Raw genomic sequence first — 14,752 nt, forward strand, 5'->3', positions numbered from 1 at the left:
ACTCACAGAACTCACTAAAATCAAGACAAAATTTTGTTGGACTTCAGAATGTCAAGAATCTTTTGATAAATTAAAATTAGAACAATGCAGCGCCCCCGTGTTAAGATATCCAGATTTTGAAAAAGAATCCGTGCTAACAACAGACGCTTCCAATGACGGCCTAGGAGGCATCTTGTCTCAAGAAGGTCATCCGTGTTATTATACCTCTCTAACCCTTAACGCTCCAGAACTGAATTACACCACCACGGAGAAAGAGTTACTCGCGATAGTAAGGGCAACTAAAAGACTGCGTCAATATCTGTTAGGACGGAAATTCAAGATTTTAACTGATCATCAAGCTTTAAAATGACTTTTTAACGTCAAAGACCCCGCCTCAAAATTAATGAGATGGAGATTAAAAATGGAAGAGTATGATTACATAGTGGAATACAAAAAAGGTTCCGAAAACACCGCAGCGGATGCAGTTTCGCGCGTACACATAACACGGGTAAATACAGGCGAATCACAATCACAACAAGCCGGTTTCGATCTAGAATTTGACTTAGAATCAGAATAATTACTTTTTTCTATAAATTAATTAATAACAGTTAATGTAAATAGTGCTTAATAAAGAGACAAAATAAGAAAATTAATTAATAACAATAAGTGCAATAATAAATGAAAGAAAATGAGAATAAATAAACTAAATCCTCATTTTAAAGCTAAGACAAAATTATTTATTCACGAATATTAATGGATTAATATTAAAAATTAACGATTAAATTTCCTTGAATTTTTAGCGCATACACGCTTTTTGAAATTAGTGGTACACTTATCCCTGGAAACCTATGATACTTTGTTATTCATTGAATTTAATCGGATAAGTTGACTTTTTATATTAATAGACCTAACCTTAAAAAGTGTAAAAAGATTTTAGCATATTATCTCGTGGTATTCTCGCCGCGTTATTTTATGTAAAATTATGCTTGTGGGCAGAAGTGGGCCACTGCATTCACGTACTGTTTCGACAATTAGTGTTTTTGTAAGTAGTTTTTTAAAAATTAATTTCAATGTTTTATGTGATTATGCCACCAAAAAAAGATAAATGGGCTGGCTATGAGTCCATCAACTTCGATAAATTGCTTGTTACTGTAAAACAACAAAAAATCAAAAAAAATTTCGGAACGCGCTGCTTGTATTACTGCTGGTATAAGCCGATCAAGTTTTCAACAGCCATTTATTGGAAAAATTAATCATTTAACATGACAATCATAATTCTTGATACTGATACTTATTTTAGATGAAAAACTTGAGTAACCCACTTCTGTCCACAAAATCGTGAAATCGCGAATTTCTTTTTTTTTACATAATGATGTAAAACAATATGTCAAAATTTTTAATTTTTAACTTTATGCTTGCAAAAGGTTAGATAATTCCTTTCTCTACAAATAGACGCAAAAAATTTTCCAAATTATAATTTTTTAAACATTCTACACGGAGAGAAAAATCAAGCGTTTGTAGTATGGTAGCCCTCTATGTTAATTTTGTATAGACTTTCCTGTTTAAGAGGCGTGGCCTTATACTACAGTTGCATAAAACTATACTGAAAAAGCATAACTTCGTGCAATCGTAGTATGCTGATGTCTCATGCGTTTAAATAGGTAGAACTTTTATGCTACAAACGCTTTATTTTTCTCTCCGTGTATAGTCTAAAATCCAAAGTGAGGCCCACTTCTGTCGGTACTACTCTACTTTCTGGTATGGTAAATTTCTGTCAACTTAAGATTCTATTAAATTACCTTTCTGCTAAATTAAAATTCTATGAAAAAACGTTTCGCACAAATTAAATTTCGATCAAATTGTTTTTCTGACAAATTAAAATTCGAAGAAATTGACTTTCTGGCAAATTAAAATTTGATCAAATTGGAATTCTGCCAAATTAATATTCGGTCAAATTAACTTTATGGGAAATTAATATTCGAACATTACATTACTTTTTTTGGTGTACTTTACTTACTTACGAGTTAGTTATTCAATCCATCTAAAAATATAAGTTAATACAAAACACAAGGTATTAAAATAACAAGGCATTAATATATATCAAAAATATTTTATTGTTTTTTCTGAAATAAAAGATTTAATTGTTTAAAAATATTCTAAAGAAAGTATTAAATTTCAAAAAATCTCATACACCCGTTTTCAATAAGATCGATGTATGATAGTATTTATTGTTGTTCTATTTTACTTTTTTTTGTTCCTTCCAAAGAGTTCCTCATTAATAACAGACACAACAAATTACTAATACAATGTATGCACTGAAGAAGTCGTAAAGTACAAATGATTTAATAACCAATTTCATGAAATCTTATTTGAAATAAATTTTTATAATATTTAGATTTTATCTCATCGCTTTTAAAGGTTGAAAAGCGAGTGATTTATCAATAATTTTTTCTCCTTTATTACGTCTTTATAAAATCATCAAATAATGTTTTAAGGTTAGAAATGGCATGCGGACTTTTTTTAGAAATAAAACTTAGCATTTAAAAAATAAGAAAATAATATTTTTTTATAAATACAAAAAGTTATTTAATAATTTCAAAAAATTGTATTTGTAAAAAATAATAATAAAGAAATAATAAATCATACAATAAAGGAAAAATAAGTTATTGAATATCACTTATTATTGTCCTATCTTCCTAAAATTTCTTTCGTCACAAATTGTTTACTTTACAAAGTGGTATAAAATATGATTTTACACAATACTGTAAACACGAGGGAGCATCAAAATCGTAAGCGTGTACACTTGTAAAGGTTGATATTTTAATTTTTTTATCATTCCTACATTGAAAAACTTTAGGTTCAGTTTCCTACTTCAGAAGTAGTTTCATGAAAAATTTTTCAATGTATTTTCTTGTTATAAAGGATCATTTCTTTCTTCGTATTGAAACCTTTGATTCACAAGAAAATACGGCATAATAATCACTATATTAAAATATAATATAATAACAAAGTATGAAATTTAAATAATTAGCATGAAAATCCACTCTTTTTTTTATAAAAAAACACTATGAAGTTATTAATTTAAAAAAAAGGTTCTTAAAAATATAGAAAGTATTACGTATTCAACACGTACTTTTTAAATGATCACACTAATCAGAAAAATATAAATATGGAATATTTTTTCCGATAGTAGTCATTAAATGTTTCATTTTACAATTATGATTTTTCCAATAAGAATTCATTAAAATTAAAAGCTTACTCACAAAAACATGTTAAATTAATAAACAAAAAATTCCTAAATTAATTAAAACAATTAGAAAATTTAGTTCTAAATTGTAACAAATTTTACATGAATAAAGTAAATTAAGAACAGTTAAATCAATTCTTTTACAATTAATTTAGGAATCAATACATAAATTGAACTAACTTTACATTATGACATTAAATATCGGTTGTTAATTCATTCTTACTTTACAAACAATTCAGTGCGAAACATAAACACTTATAAACAAGTAATTCAGTCTATTCGTTGATAATTTCTACTTATCTTCGCCTTTTACGATCACAATATACAAAATATAAATTTGATTTGTATTTGTAATACATTAATATCACTCACTATTTACAATTGTATTTATATTAGATGTGTCGCAATTAAACCTACAGTAATTAAGGAATCGGATCGAAGAACCGACACTCGTCTTACGTGCAGGTTCACTGCGCAACTGGGATCCATCTTAGGCAGTGGACTTGGGAGAAAGCATAAAGAATCGCTTTTTCGATCCAAATCCTCAATTTATGAAAGATCGCTTTAGGATTGAAATCGATACCACATATTTTTAAAGTAACAACTGTAAGTTCTTTATATATTTTTATACACATATATACATTTTCATAGGTGTACATTTCCATACTTTGTACACACACATACACACAAAAAGCGTAACAGAATTCATCGGTTTTAATTAATGATGATTGAATAATTAATTTTAATATAAATTTTTGTTTCCTAATTACAAAACCCATTATACAATATTTTACTAAAGTCATTCAGTAATATGTTCTACAATGAGGGAATTCAAACGTTAAAATATGGTTGAGAGTTTTTTTTAATTAGTAGTTATTTTTTCTATCGTATACCTGTACTAGATATTCATAAGTGTTCCAATCATACAATTTTGTAAAATATCATTAGAGACATTATTTGACATAATAGTATTGGTGCAAAATCAACAATACTTTATGGCAGTTTTAAGTAGCGCAGCCTCTGTGCTCGAGAGCTTGCAGTCGAGGCAGCAGATTTTAAACTAATAATGAAAGCTAACTATATTAATATAATCTATAATTAATCCATATTAAAAGCAAAAAATCAACTTACTGGGGAGCAAAGGGAAATTATTCCGGATAGAAGGAAATTATATTCACTATCTATTTTTAGTTAAAGTGCTTCTTGTTAGAGGTAAAAATTAATTTCATTTTAATATTTTTATATTTGCAAATGATTTTAGATATAATAATGAATAAATATTAAATAATTTTTAAATTATTTCTTTTACAGTAAACAGATTATATTTTAACGAAATTACTTACAAAATAGGGTATTGAGTTTTAATATTTCAAGTCTTTAATTACATAAATATTTTCAATATGAAAATCGCGTATTTTGGGAAACTTATGTGAAAGATTTGCTGAAAAAAATTATCTTAAAGAAAATAAATTAAAAGATATTCTTCTTAAGTTCCGTAGGATTAATTAAACTTGGAATAACAATTATGTAAAAACATTTTAATAACATATAATTATATTTTGTTGAAGAATTTGATATCCAATTATGGATATAAATCAGCTCGGCAATTTATATTTAAAAATTTACGTTATCTTTTTAAATAAAATGAAAATCTAAAATATTTAAAACTTTGAATTACACATTCCGAAACGATATTTCTTTGTAAATTAATTGATAGGACTGATTTACAGATCTTTTCTTACTTGCCATAAGGTCAATAAACAAGTTTTTAGAATTAATGTTAAGTAAAAAATTCGTAATACCTTAATACTAGATAAAATAAATCTTATAATATAACAAATATATGAAAATCAATCAAGTAAAAAATATTAGATTAGTTTTAAAAGACGTTCCTCATAAAACTTTAGTTTGTACGTTCATAAAATTTCGAATGGTCTTGAACAAAAAAAATACACGGTCATTTTTAGCAATATCTCAAAAACAGGTTAAAAAATTAAAAATTTTAATTTTTGAATTTAAAAAATTTTAAATATTAACTTTTTGGTATCGGCTATTTAATGTTGTTTAAAATATGTAAATATGAGTTTAAAATTATAATTGTAAATTCTATATTGACAGATGTAGTCAGAGGAATTAATAAAATTTCCAAAGAATAAATAATTGTGATCATATTACTATAGTAATATAAATTGCACAAAGAGCATAAAATAACTGAATTTTTTTTTCAAACTTATCAGGTGATATTATAACGTCTTTAAAGAGGGAGAAAATTATCTAAACATTATTAGATTCATCATTTTAAAAAATTCTAAATGATTTTTCTTTACCTTTCTATTTTAATTTTTTAACTAACAATAAGTTACCATGATCCAAAGACCAAGTGTTTTTGATAGTGCTCGCTCTAGATATACTGTCAATTTTTAAATTATTATAATTATTTGTTAGTTTACTTTAAAACTTTTTATAGTTTGGTTTTTGAGAACGCTAAACCACAATTTAACATTGGAATTTTTAAAAATTAATAAATTTTAAGATTTAAAAAGAAAATTGAAACTAGTAATTTTTAATTTCGAAAATTTGCTAAAATAATATTCTATGATTTTTAAAATGGGTCTGTAAAGTCCCTAATTAATAAATTTAAAATTGTAATAATGATAAAATTTATATCTACAGATCGCATTCAAATTATGTATAGAGAAGTTTTTGATGTCGCATTTTGAATTTTTTTTGCTACTATTTGTAAAAAAGAAAAACCTGAAATAGTGAATTAAACATTTAAAAAAATAATTTTATTTTATAAATTTTATAAAATCATTTAATTTTATAATATTTTAGAGTAAAAAATATTCAATATATATAATTGAAAAAAGTATGTAAAAATTTTTATTTATTAACCCCCAAAACGCCCTCTTCTTCTTTTGTAATAGTAATTGTAGGATTAATTCAATTTAATTCAATTAATTTAAAACCAATTTCGTTAAAAATTGTTTACTTCAAAAGCGAAATTCAATTTAATTCATAATCATAAAGTTTACTATTTTAAGTTTTAAATTCGTGTCACTGGTAAGATTGTTTAAAAAAATACAATTTCAATGAATGACAATTTCATTTCATAACATATTAAAGCTCATGAGTACCGAAGTAAAATTAAACTAAAATTTTTCTAGTATTAAAGCTTTAACTACATATGTGCATATTCACATAAATGTAATGGTTGTTTTCTCCGCAAGAGGTCATTAATGCAAAAAAAAGAAGTATATATTAAGAAGTAATATATTATATAACAAAAAATTTTAATTCTTATATATTCAGACCTGAACAATTAGTTTGATTAGATATCATTCAATGAAATTGAATTCCTTTTTAACAAAATCTTAAAATGAAGTATTCAAAAGTTAACAAATGGAAATAAATCAAAACTGATTTTTTTTTATCTTTTTAAGGTTTTTAAACCAGAACCGAATCAGAATTCAGTTTTTTTGTTTTCAACCCTGATTTTCAACAAATTAGCCTTATTGTTTTCTCACACTAACTTTGAATAATTGATTCGAAGACTATATTCGAATGCCCAACGAGTCATTTAATTAAATTTTTATTTTAATTTTCCCGCTTGTGAATACCGATGATATTAAAAAGTTGATAATTACACATGTTCAAATTTTTTCTATGAATTAATTTTGAAGAAAAGAAAAAGAATTTTTATTTTGCAATAGGATTAAATTTCTGTAGTAAAATATTTTTTACTTTTAACTTTTCCTGACTTTCCTAACATTCTAGCCGCTAGACACTACCCTATGAAATATTTTTATGAAGTTATTCATAAAAAAGAAGAAGTTTTTATTAAAATTTTGGTACACATTTGTCATGCTGGCTACGCTACTTTAACATTCTAAAGTTTAATGAAAAATTAAAAATCAGTATCCCTGAAAAAGATTATAAAAGTTAAGTAGAATATAAACAAGTGAAACGATTTCTTGTAAGAAAATCATTACGCAGAAGAATTAACTCTGATAAAAAATTTAGATCACTACAAATCTTAGAATAAAATAATATTTTGTTATTTGGGAGGTAATTGTAGAACGCGCTTCCTGAAATCACGATTCTAAAAATATTTCTGGATCAAAGGGTGAAAAGGGCTGTAAATAATATCGATTTGCCTTCATAGTAATTGTAAGAGTTTTTATACATCCCAATAAGGATGTTCGAAAATTATTATTACTTTCGGATAAAAAAAAACGAAGAACATTTTTCAAAACAAGAAGTTGAAATTCTATGCAGTAAAAAAATAATTTTCCGTTTTTTAAATTAAAAATTTTATAAGTCTTATCATACACTGGGTAGCTTAAGTGAAAATAACATTTTACGACTTTCAAATTTCAAGTATTTCTAATACGTTTCTTTTTTTTTTTACAAAAAAGATCATTTCATTTATACAATAATGCATTAATTGTAAATATTCATCATAAAAGAAACAATTATAAATCAAAAGTAAATAATTATGGAGAAATTATTTTTATATATATATATACAGTGATAATTCTTCAATGAGAGTAAATATTTAAGTTACAGAAAAAACCTGCACTTTTTAGTACAAATATTTACGATTTAAACCTCAAATATCCTTTCCAGTTCTTGGAACTGACTGTTGCCCTGATTGATAAAAAGTTTTGGCTATAAGAAAATGAAGATTTGAAAAACTAAGAAAAATTATATGAATAAATATAATGTAAAATAATGAATGAAAATTATATAAATAAAATTGTTTTTAAAAAGCGTTTGTTGTTCAAAGTTCAACAAATTAATAAAAAGCGCAATTACATTCATTATTCAAAAAAAAATCTCGGAATTCATAAAGCGCTTAAAATACTAATTGTAAATCGCTATTATTAGAAAACAACTTCATTAATTTAGGTAACATATCACGTCTGCATTCACAATTATGTATAATGATTATTACGCTTATTAAAAGTACAATTTGTGCTACAATGAATTCTTCGAATCTAAGGGCAAACTATTTTTATGTTTTACCTTGCGACCTTGTTTCTTAGATGCCTTTCTAGAGATCTTTGTCTCTCTAGTTTCTTGTAAAACTTTGTTAACGCCTAATCTCAAGCGTACAGGAACTTTAGCCTCGAGAGGTGCTTCTTCTGTAAACAAAAATATAACAATTAAAATTTGTTTTCAAATATTGTAATGAATGTTTAATTGTATCGCATCTGCGCTTTTTGGTGGACAGATACTGTAATAATCGTTTATCCCACAAGTTAGGTCAGAATCCGTACTCGATTGGCGCTGCTGCTGTTCGATTTTAGTACTGCGTCTGCACATAATCGAGGTACAATATCTATCCCTCAAAAAGTTCAGATAATGAGTTAAACTTCTCTCAGTGTAAAGAAAAATCATTTTTAAAACCATATAACAAAATTTTGTTCAATTAAGATGTATAGAAGTTATGTGCAAAGTTAAAAAGTAGCGCATTTTTTATTTTTCGAGTTGGGTACACTTGACGAATTTTTACTAATGAACACCTAAGCAAATTCTTTCACTTAGTAGAGTAGAGTGAGGCAAAATCACTCATTTGTTTTTATTTTCATATTGTACGTTTTATAAACTTGGCGTTCGAGGTGAATGATAGTTGACATTCCTCATATGTGTAAAAAGTCTCATGACAAATGACTGTTATTAGTAAAATTGACACTTTTTTAGAAAAATATTAAATAAAATAATTGTTTTTAATGAACAATTGTTCAGCCCTAAAGAAAACTTTAATTCTTAAAATTGATTTACACAAATTAACGAAATTAAATCTGCCGTACGATGTAAAAACTTAGGTAACCGACATTGTTGCTCAGTCTGATTTTAGTGCGTTCTTACTATGTACTGAAATCAGCCTAAGCGACAATGTCGGTTACCTAAGTTTTTACATCGTACGAAAGAAATAATAGTATTTTTAAGTTAGGAATCTTGAATATGTAATGTCTTATATTCGAAATTAAAATTGTCGATTCTGTCCTAATACTTGGGGTAAAATCATTAATTGCATGGGTCGCACAAGACGGCTGTAGATCGAAATCAAGAAGAAATCGGAAGTTGCATCTTGGAAGTAAAATTTAACCAAAGTAACAATCTTTCAAGTCCTTCTTACTTTGGCTCTTCATTGGCTCTATATTCGGAGATACAATTCGAAATTTACAAAATTTGTTATTTTTACCCATTCTACTCTAGACAAAAATAAAGGAAGATTTTAGAGTTCAAATAAACTGGAGCTTCACTTATTTTAACACTGTCAATGTAGATTGTCGCAAACAGTCACATTTATTTTAATTCTGTCAGAAATCTGACGTAATTTGAAGAGGAGATCGTTAATTAAGTGATTAATTTCAATTTAATGAGTAAATTATAATCTTGCGTCATAATTCTATTAAAAATATCCAAAATTTCCTGAATTTTGTTTTTTGGTATGCATGTGATAATATATCATCAACGAATCTATAAAAAAATAAAGGCCTAAATGAAAATATTTCTAGATCATCCATAACGATGTCAGCAAATAATCCAGATATGGAAGAGCCCATGGGGGTACAAATCTGAAGTCAAATTTAACAAATTCTAAATGACGATCCAATATGGAGGCTAGATTTTTATAAAGTTTATGTTTGCATAATGCTCGTTTAAGCCATTTAAGATACCAGGGGGAACGGCATATATCCAGTTCTCTTTGCACAAAGGATTGCAATATGTTCGTCTACCCTTGGTTAAAATCATGAGAGCAAGTATAGCTCTAGGTTACACTGCTGAGGCATGGAAAATAACTAGGGTGGTGTTTATTCCGAAGGCTGGTTGAGGTGGTTATACGGCATCCAAAGACTTCAGACCAATTAGTTTAACCTCCTTCATCCTTAAGACGTTAAAGAAACTAATTGATACATTTATCAGACAGGAATGTCTGATAAATCAACCTCTACATCCAGGACAGCATGCCTATAGAGCAGGCTGTTCTGTAGAAACAGCTCTTAATTCAGCGTTAAGCAGAATAGAGGAAGAGTTAGACTCAGGGGGTTATGCGGTGGGGACTTTCTTAGATATAGAGGGTGCTTTCCCTAACATCTGTATGCACCATAATAAAGCCCTGAAAGCAGAGTATGGAGAGGCAAAGATAAATGGCCTAATTATCTTTAGGTAATTACACCACGGTTTGGCAATCGGAGGTCAGCGCTGTAATGACTTGCGCAATGATTTGTCTTGAAAAAGGAAAATCAGGCAAAAGAATTAATATCTGTGTCGATAGTCAGGCGGCTTTAAACGCCTTGAGTAATCTGACTGTAGAATCAAAACTAGTTTGGAAATGCCGGAAGGTATTGGACGAGCTAGGTTTGAAAAATAAGCTATCATTAATCTGGGTACCAGGACGCTCGGGAATCAGAGGAAATGAAGAAGCGGATTTCTCATCCCGTAGAGGGTCTGAGATGAATATGGTAGGCCCGGAACCGGCTGTAGGCATTATACCAGGCGCGGTGAAAGATGCCATGAAAAGATGGTCTAGGGGATGTCATGAGAGAGAGTGGGCAGTGACTACTGTAGGTAGACAGGGCAAGGTTTTGTTGGGATTAAAACTCAACAGGGACTTTGCCGAGTCCCTTCAGAAACTCAACAAGATCAGAGTTAGAGCAGTGGTTAGACTGATCACAAGACATGGCCTCCTAAACTATCATCAGCACAAAATTGGTAGAAACGTCTCACCTAGGTGCAGATTGTGTGATGCAGAAGAGGAATCCTCGACTCATATTTTATGTCACTGTCCAGCTTATGCTGCAGTGAGACGTCAATGCTATGGTCATGCCTTTGTAGACCCAGATTGGATTCGTAACCTCTCGGTAGGAGAGTTACTGGACTTTTGGAATAGGACAGGACTTTCGGAAGGCGGACTGGGTTCGAGCTTGCCAGGGTAAGGTGCAATGGATCTTGCGACTAAAGTTTCAACACTCGTACTAGGGGACTTTGGTATAAGCTCGTTTTAGATTAGATGTTTGCATAAAATTTGGTATAAGAGAGCTTTTCCGTTAGCTGATTATGAATCTAAAGTCAAGTTGAAAAAATAAAAAATGGAGGTTTCAATATGATGAATAAATGTTTAAAAAATTGACGTAATATTTAGTTTGTATTAATTAAAAATGTATTACGTACATTCTTCATGAAATCATTATTTTAAACATAATAATAAATTTTTTGTCAGACATATGAAATCCGCTATAAGTGAAAGATACCAAATGAGGACTGACTGAACTCCTTTAGTATTTCTATATTTGTGCGACCAAATTCTAAACTAATGTGAACTGATTACAAATTAAATTATCCTGAAACAAGTAAGGAATTTTAACCAGTAGAACTAGATTCAGGCTTTTATTATAACTTTATAAATACCAAAGTTTTTATTGTTTTATTGTTAAATTGCTGAAACAGTGCCGGTTGAAAATTATTTATAAGCATATTTTAATACTACGTGAAAATTATTCATAAGTAGTAGTTATTCATACAAGTTTGAAATTCAATGTTAGTATTTCATTTTTAACAATTTATAACATAAGCCCTGGGTTAGTTCACATCCTAATATTTTAAACATGTGTTTATCAAACAATAAAAATTAAATGTACCTTCAGAGTCTTGGAAATCACTGATCGTTCGATGCAACACAGTTACTCGCCTCACTTCTTTTTGAGCTGCTATAAATATAAAACATTGAATGTAAAATTTTTAATTTTAAAAAAATCAGCAGGTATTCTAAAGTGCTACCACGATACACAATATATAGATAATATACATATGTACAATTAGTAAACCACTGCGGTTTTGCTGAATTTATTTAATTGAAATGATATTCAATATTAATTAAAACTTTAATACATTACTCCTGTTTATAAATATTCTCTATCATTATAGTTAAGCAGTTGATGTGAAATACATTTTTGTAATAACCAGGGTGGGATGTTTGTAATGATATATCAGGAACCCGTTAAAATTTTTTAACTTTCTTGGATTTTAATTAAAGGTAAGGTTTCAGTGGAGATGTAGCGTAATATTCAGATTTTTTCTACAATTTTTTTAGATTATGCAGTTAGTCAGACATTGTACATTTTCTACCGGAGCGCTAGTGTCGCTGCAGTTGGAAGAAGCAGAAACGAGAAACTCGAAGAGTGGGGCGGAACTTGTGAAAAGTTCCCCCACCACAATAACACAGCGTTACGTTTCTGTATACGTGAGCTTCGTCTACTTCGTGCATCTTCGGATATCGGCCGGTTATTCAGAGTAATTGTTTTGATACTTTCAAAAGTTTCATCACCTTTCTTTTGCAGGAAAAACAATGATTTTATAGAACAATGGCCGGCATGACTAGGGCACCTAGACCCCCATAGTCAGGCCAACTGTGGCTGCCATAGTTGGGCCAACTATGAGGGACAATGGTCGGCATAACTTGGGCAGTCACAGTTGGGCCGATTATCTGGCTTGACGGTCGGCTGCCACAGTTGGGCCAACCTTGGTTGCCCTAGTTGGTCCGACTATGGGATCGTCGGTTGACATGACTTGTGATTTAGCAATCACAGTTGTGATATACTTTAAACAAAATGGTGATTAATAAAATTGTGGCAGCCAAAATATTAAAAAACCCACTTGTTAATGGTCGGCTAAATTTCTTTGAAGATGCAATTTATGAGACTAATTTTTCCTTAGACTCTCATGTAAGCGTAGGGTAATGGATTGTTTGAGCTAGAGTATACACAAATTCAAAAAATTTTGTTTCAAGAAAAAATCGTTTAAAAAAAACTGAAAACAACAACACAGAAAATTATAAGGTATTAAAATAAGCTGCAACGCTTATTATTTTAATCCAATTTTGCTTATTTTAATACCAACATGGATTAAAATAAGCAAAATTGGATTAAAATAATAAGCGTTGCAGCTTATTTTAATGCCTTTTAATTTTCTGTGCAGTCAAACATACAAAAATGATGAAAAAATAAAATTCGAAATTTTTGAAAAATGCTATCTTGTAGGAAATGAAAAGGCGCATCTTTTTTTCCTCTGGATTTTTCTCGTCAAATGAATAGTTTAATTAATAAATGTAAAAAACTAATAAATTTTTATTTCCAAATTTCATTCAAATTTTAAACATAAATCATCGTATCTTCGACAAATATTAATCAATTCCAATGAGATTTTGCATACTTCCGCGTTTGGGTCCATAGATGACGATAGTCTAACAAAAATGTTGAAATTTTTTCAATTGTTGACCAATTTTTAATTATAAACAAATACCTGTCCAGTGAGACATTTGTGTATTAGGATATAATGAAGTTTTCTGTAAAGTTTCAAGTAGATTAATTCAATAGTTTAAAAAATATTGAATTTTTAAGATTGCGCGTGTGGCGCGCCAACGAGTAGGCAAGTGAATAGAATCGCTGAGCAGTTCATTACATGAAAAATTACCACTTTCTCACATCTTTTTTCTCTTAATTTCATCAGTATTATATATAAATTGTTTTAAATTAGGTTAAACAATTGAATTTATTGCTACTGGGTTAAATTTATTTTATGTTAATGTGTTAAAAACATACGAATAAAATAATAATTTCAAAATTATATGAAAATTTTTGCAAAAATTATTAAGATATTTTTTAAATAATGTGTTATGTGTAAAATTTTGCAATTAGCTAATTTTTTAAATAATTTTTTTAAGTACATTTTATAATTTTAATTTTATCAGTTGAATTCGGAATTTATATTGTCTATTTAAAATTTTCTATTTACAAGTTATTGTTCATAGTTTGTAATTGTTTTGTTGTTGATGTTATTCATCGATTGTCAAATTTTCAATTGTTATTGTAATCCGCTAATTTCTGTAGTATGGAATAAAGTTTCTAGAAGAAAACTTCATTAATTTTTATAATTCGTTTATTTTTAACGTACAAAAAATGGATAATTCTGTACTTGGAAAAAAGTGCTAATGTGACCAAAGGTCGAAAGCGCAAAAGAGATGAAAGTTCGTGGATAATAAGTGTGAATAAGAGAAAAAGAAATGAGGTACGATATATTATTATTCAATTATACTGTTTTTTATTGTTAAATACCTATATTTCACATGAAAACTGTATTCTATTGAACCAAATTTTAATTGAATTAATTATTAATCTTCTTTATGAAATTATATTAGTTTTATTATTAAATATATTAACTTATAAGTTTTGAACATGAAATTGTTTTATATTGTAGGGACTAGAATATATTTCAACAGCTGGAAATCTAATTTCAAAAAAACAGTTTAAATCTGTTAAAATATGTTGCAAAAAATAATGTTTTTCTGATATTGACGTATCAGTACAAAAAGAAGCATTCTTTAAATTTTACAAATATGGTGATTATAATGTTCAAAATTTAATTCTCATTGGACTTATGTCAGCTCTAAACTCTGAAACTGAGGAAAAAAAGAGAATTGTTTGGACATATTATTATCGCTCTTTGTCTCAGAATAAC

At 28.2% G+C, this 14,752-nt stretch overlaps 1 protein-coding gene across 3 annotated transcripts in view; it reads right to left on the reverse strand.

Annotated features, from left to right (window-relative positions):
- Positions 1-2,075: 2,075 nt before the first annotated feature.
- Positions 2,076-14,752, reverse strand: part of LOC127278966 (serine/arginine repetitive matrix protein 1-like) — a 37,219-nt gene continuing 24,542 nt past the window's right edge. Inside the window, exons 6-7 of one of the 3 annotated variants that reach the window (XM_051300962.1) lie at positions 11,878-11,943; positions 2,076-8,373 (exon numbers count right to left, since the gene is read on the reverse strand). In XM_051300962.1, coding sequence (XP_051156919.1) covers positions 8,207-8,373; positions 11,878-11,943 — 233 coding nt within the window. In that variant the 3' untranslated portion in view covers positions 2,076-8,206. Of the gene's footprint in view, positions 8,374-11,877; positions 11,947-14,752 lie in introns of all 3 variants that reach the window. The other 2 variants (XM_051300961.1, XM_051300963.1) reach the window with 2 other exon arrangements.

This window comes from Leptopilina boulardi, unplaced genomic scaffold (genome assembly GCF_019393585.1).
Source record: "Leptopilina boulardi isolate dan_hultmark-lab unplaced genomic scaffold, ZJU_Lbou_2.1 LbouV2_213, whole genome shotgun sequence".
Classification (NCBI taxonomy): Eukaryota; Metazoa; Arthropoda; class Insecta; order Hymenoptera; family Figitidae; genus Leptopilina; species Leptopilina boulardi.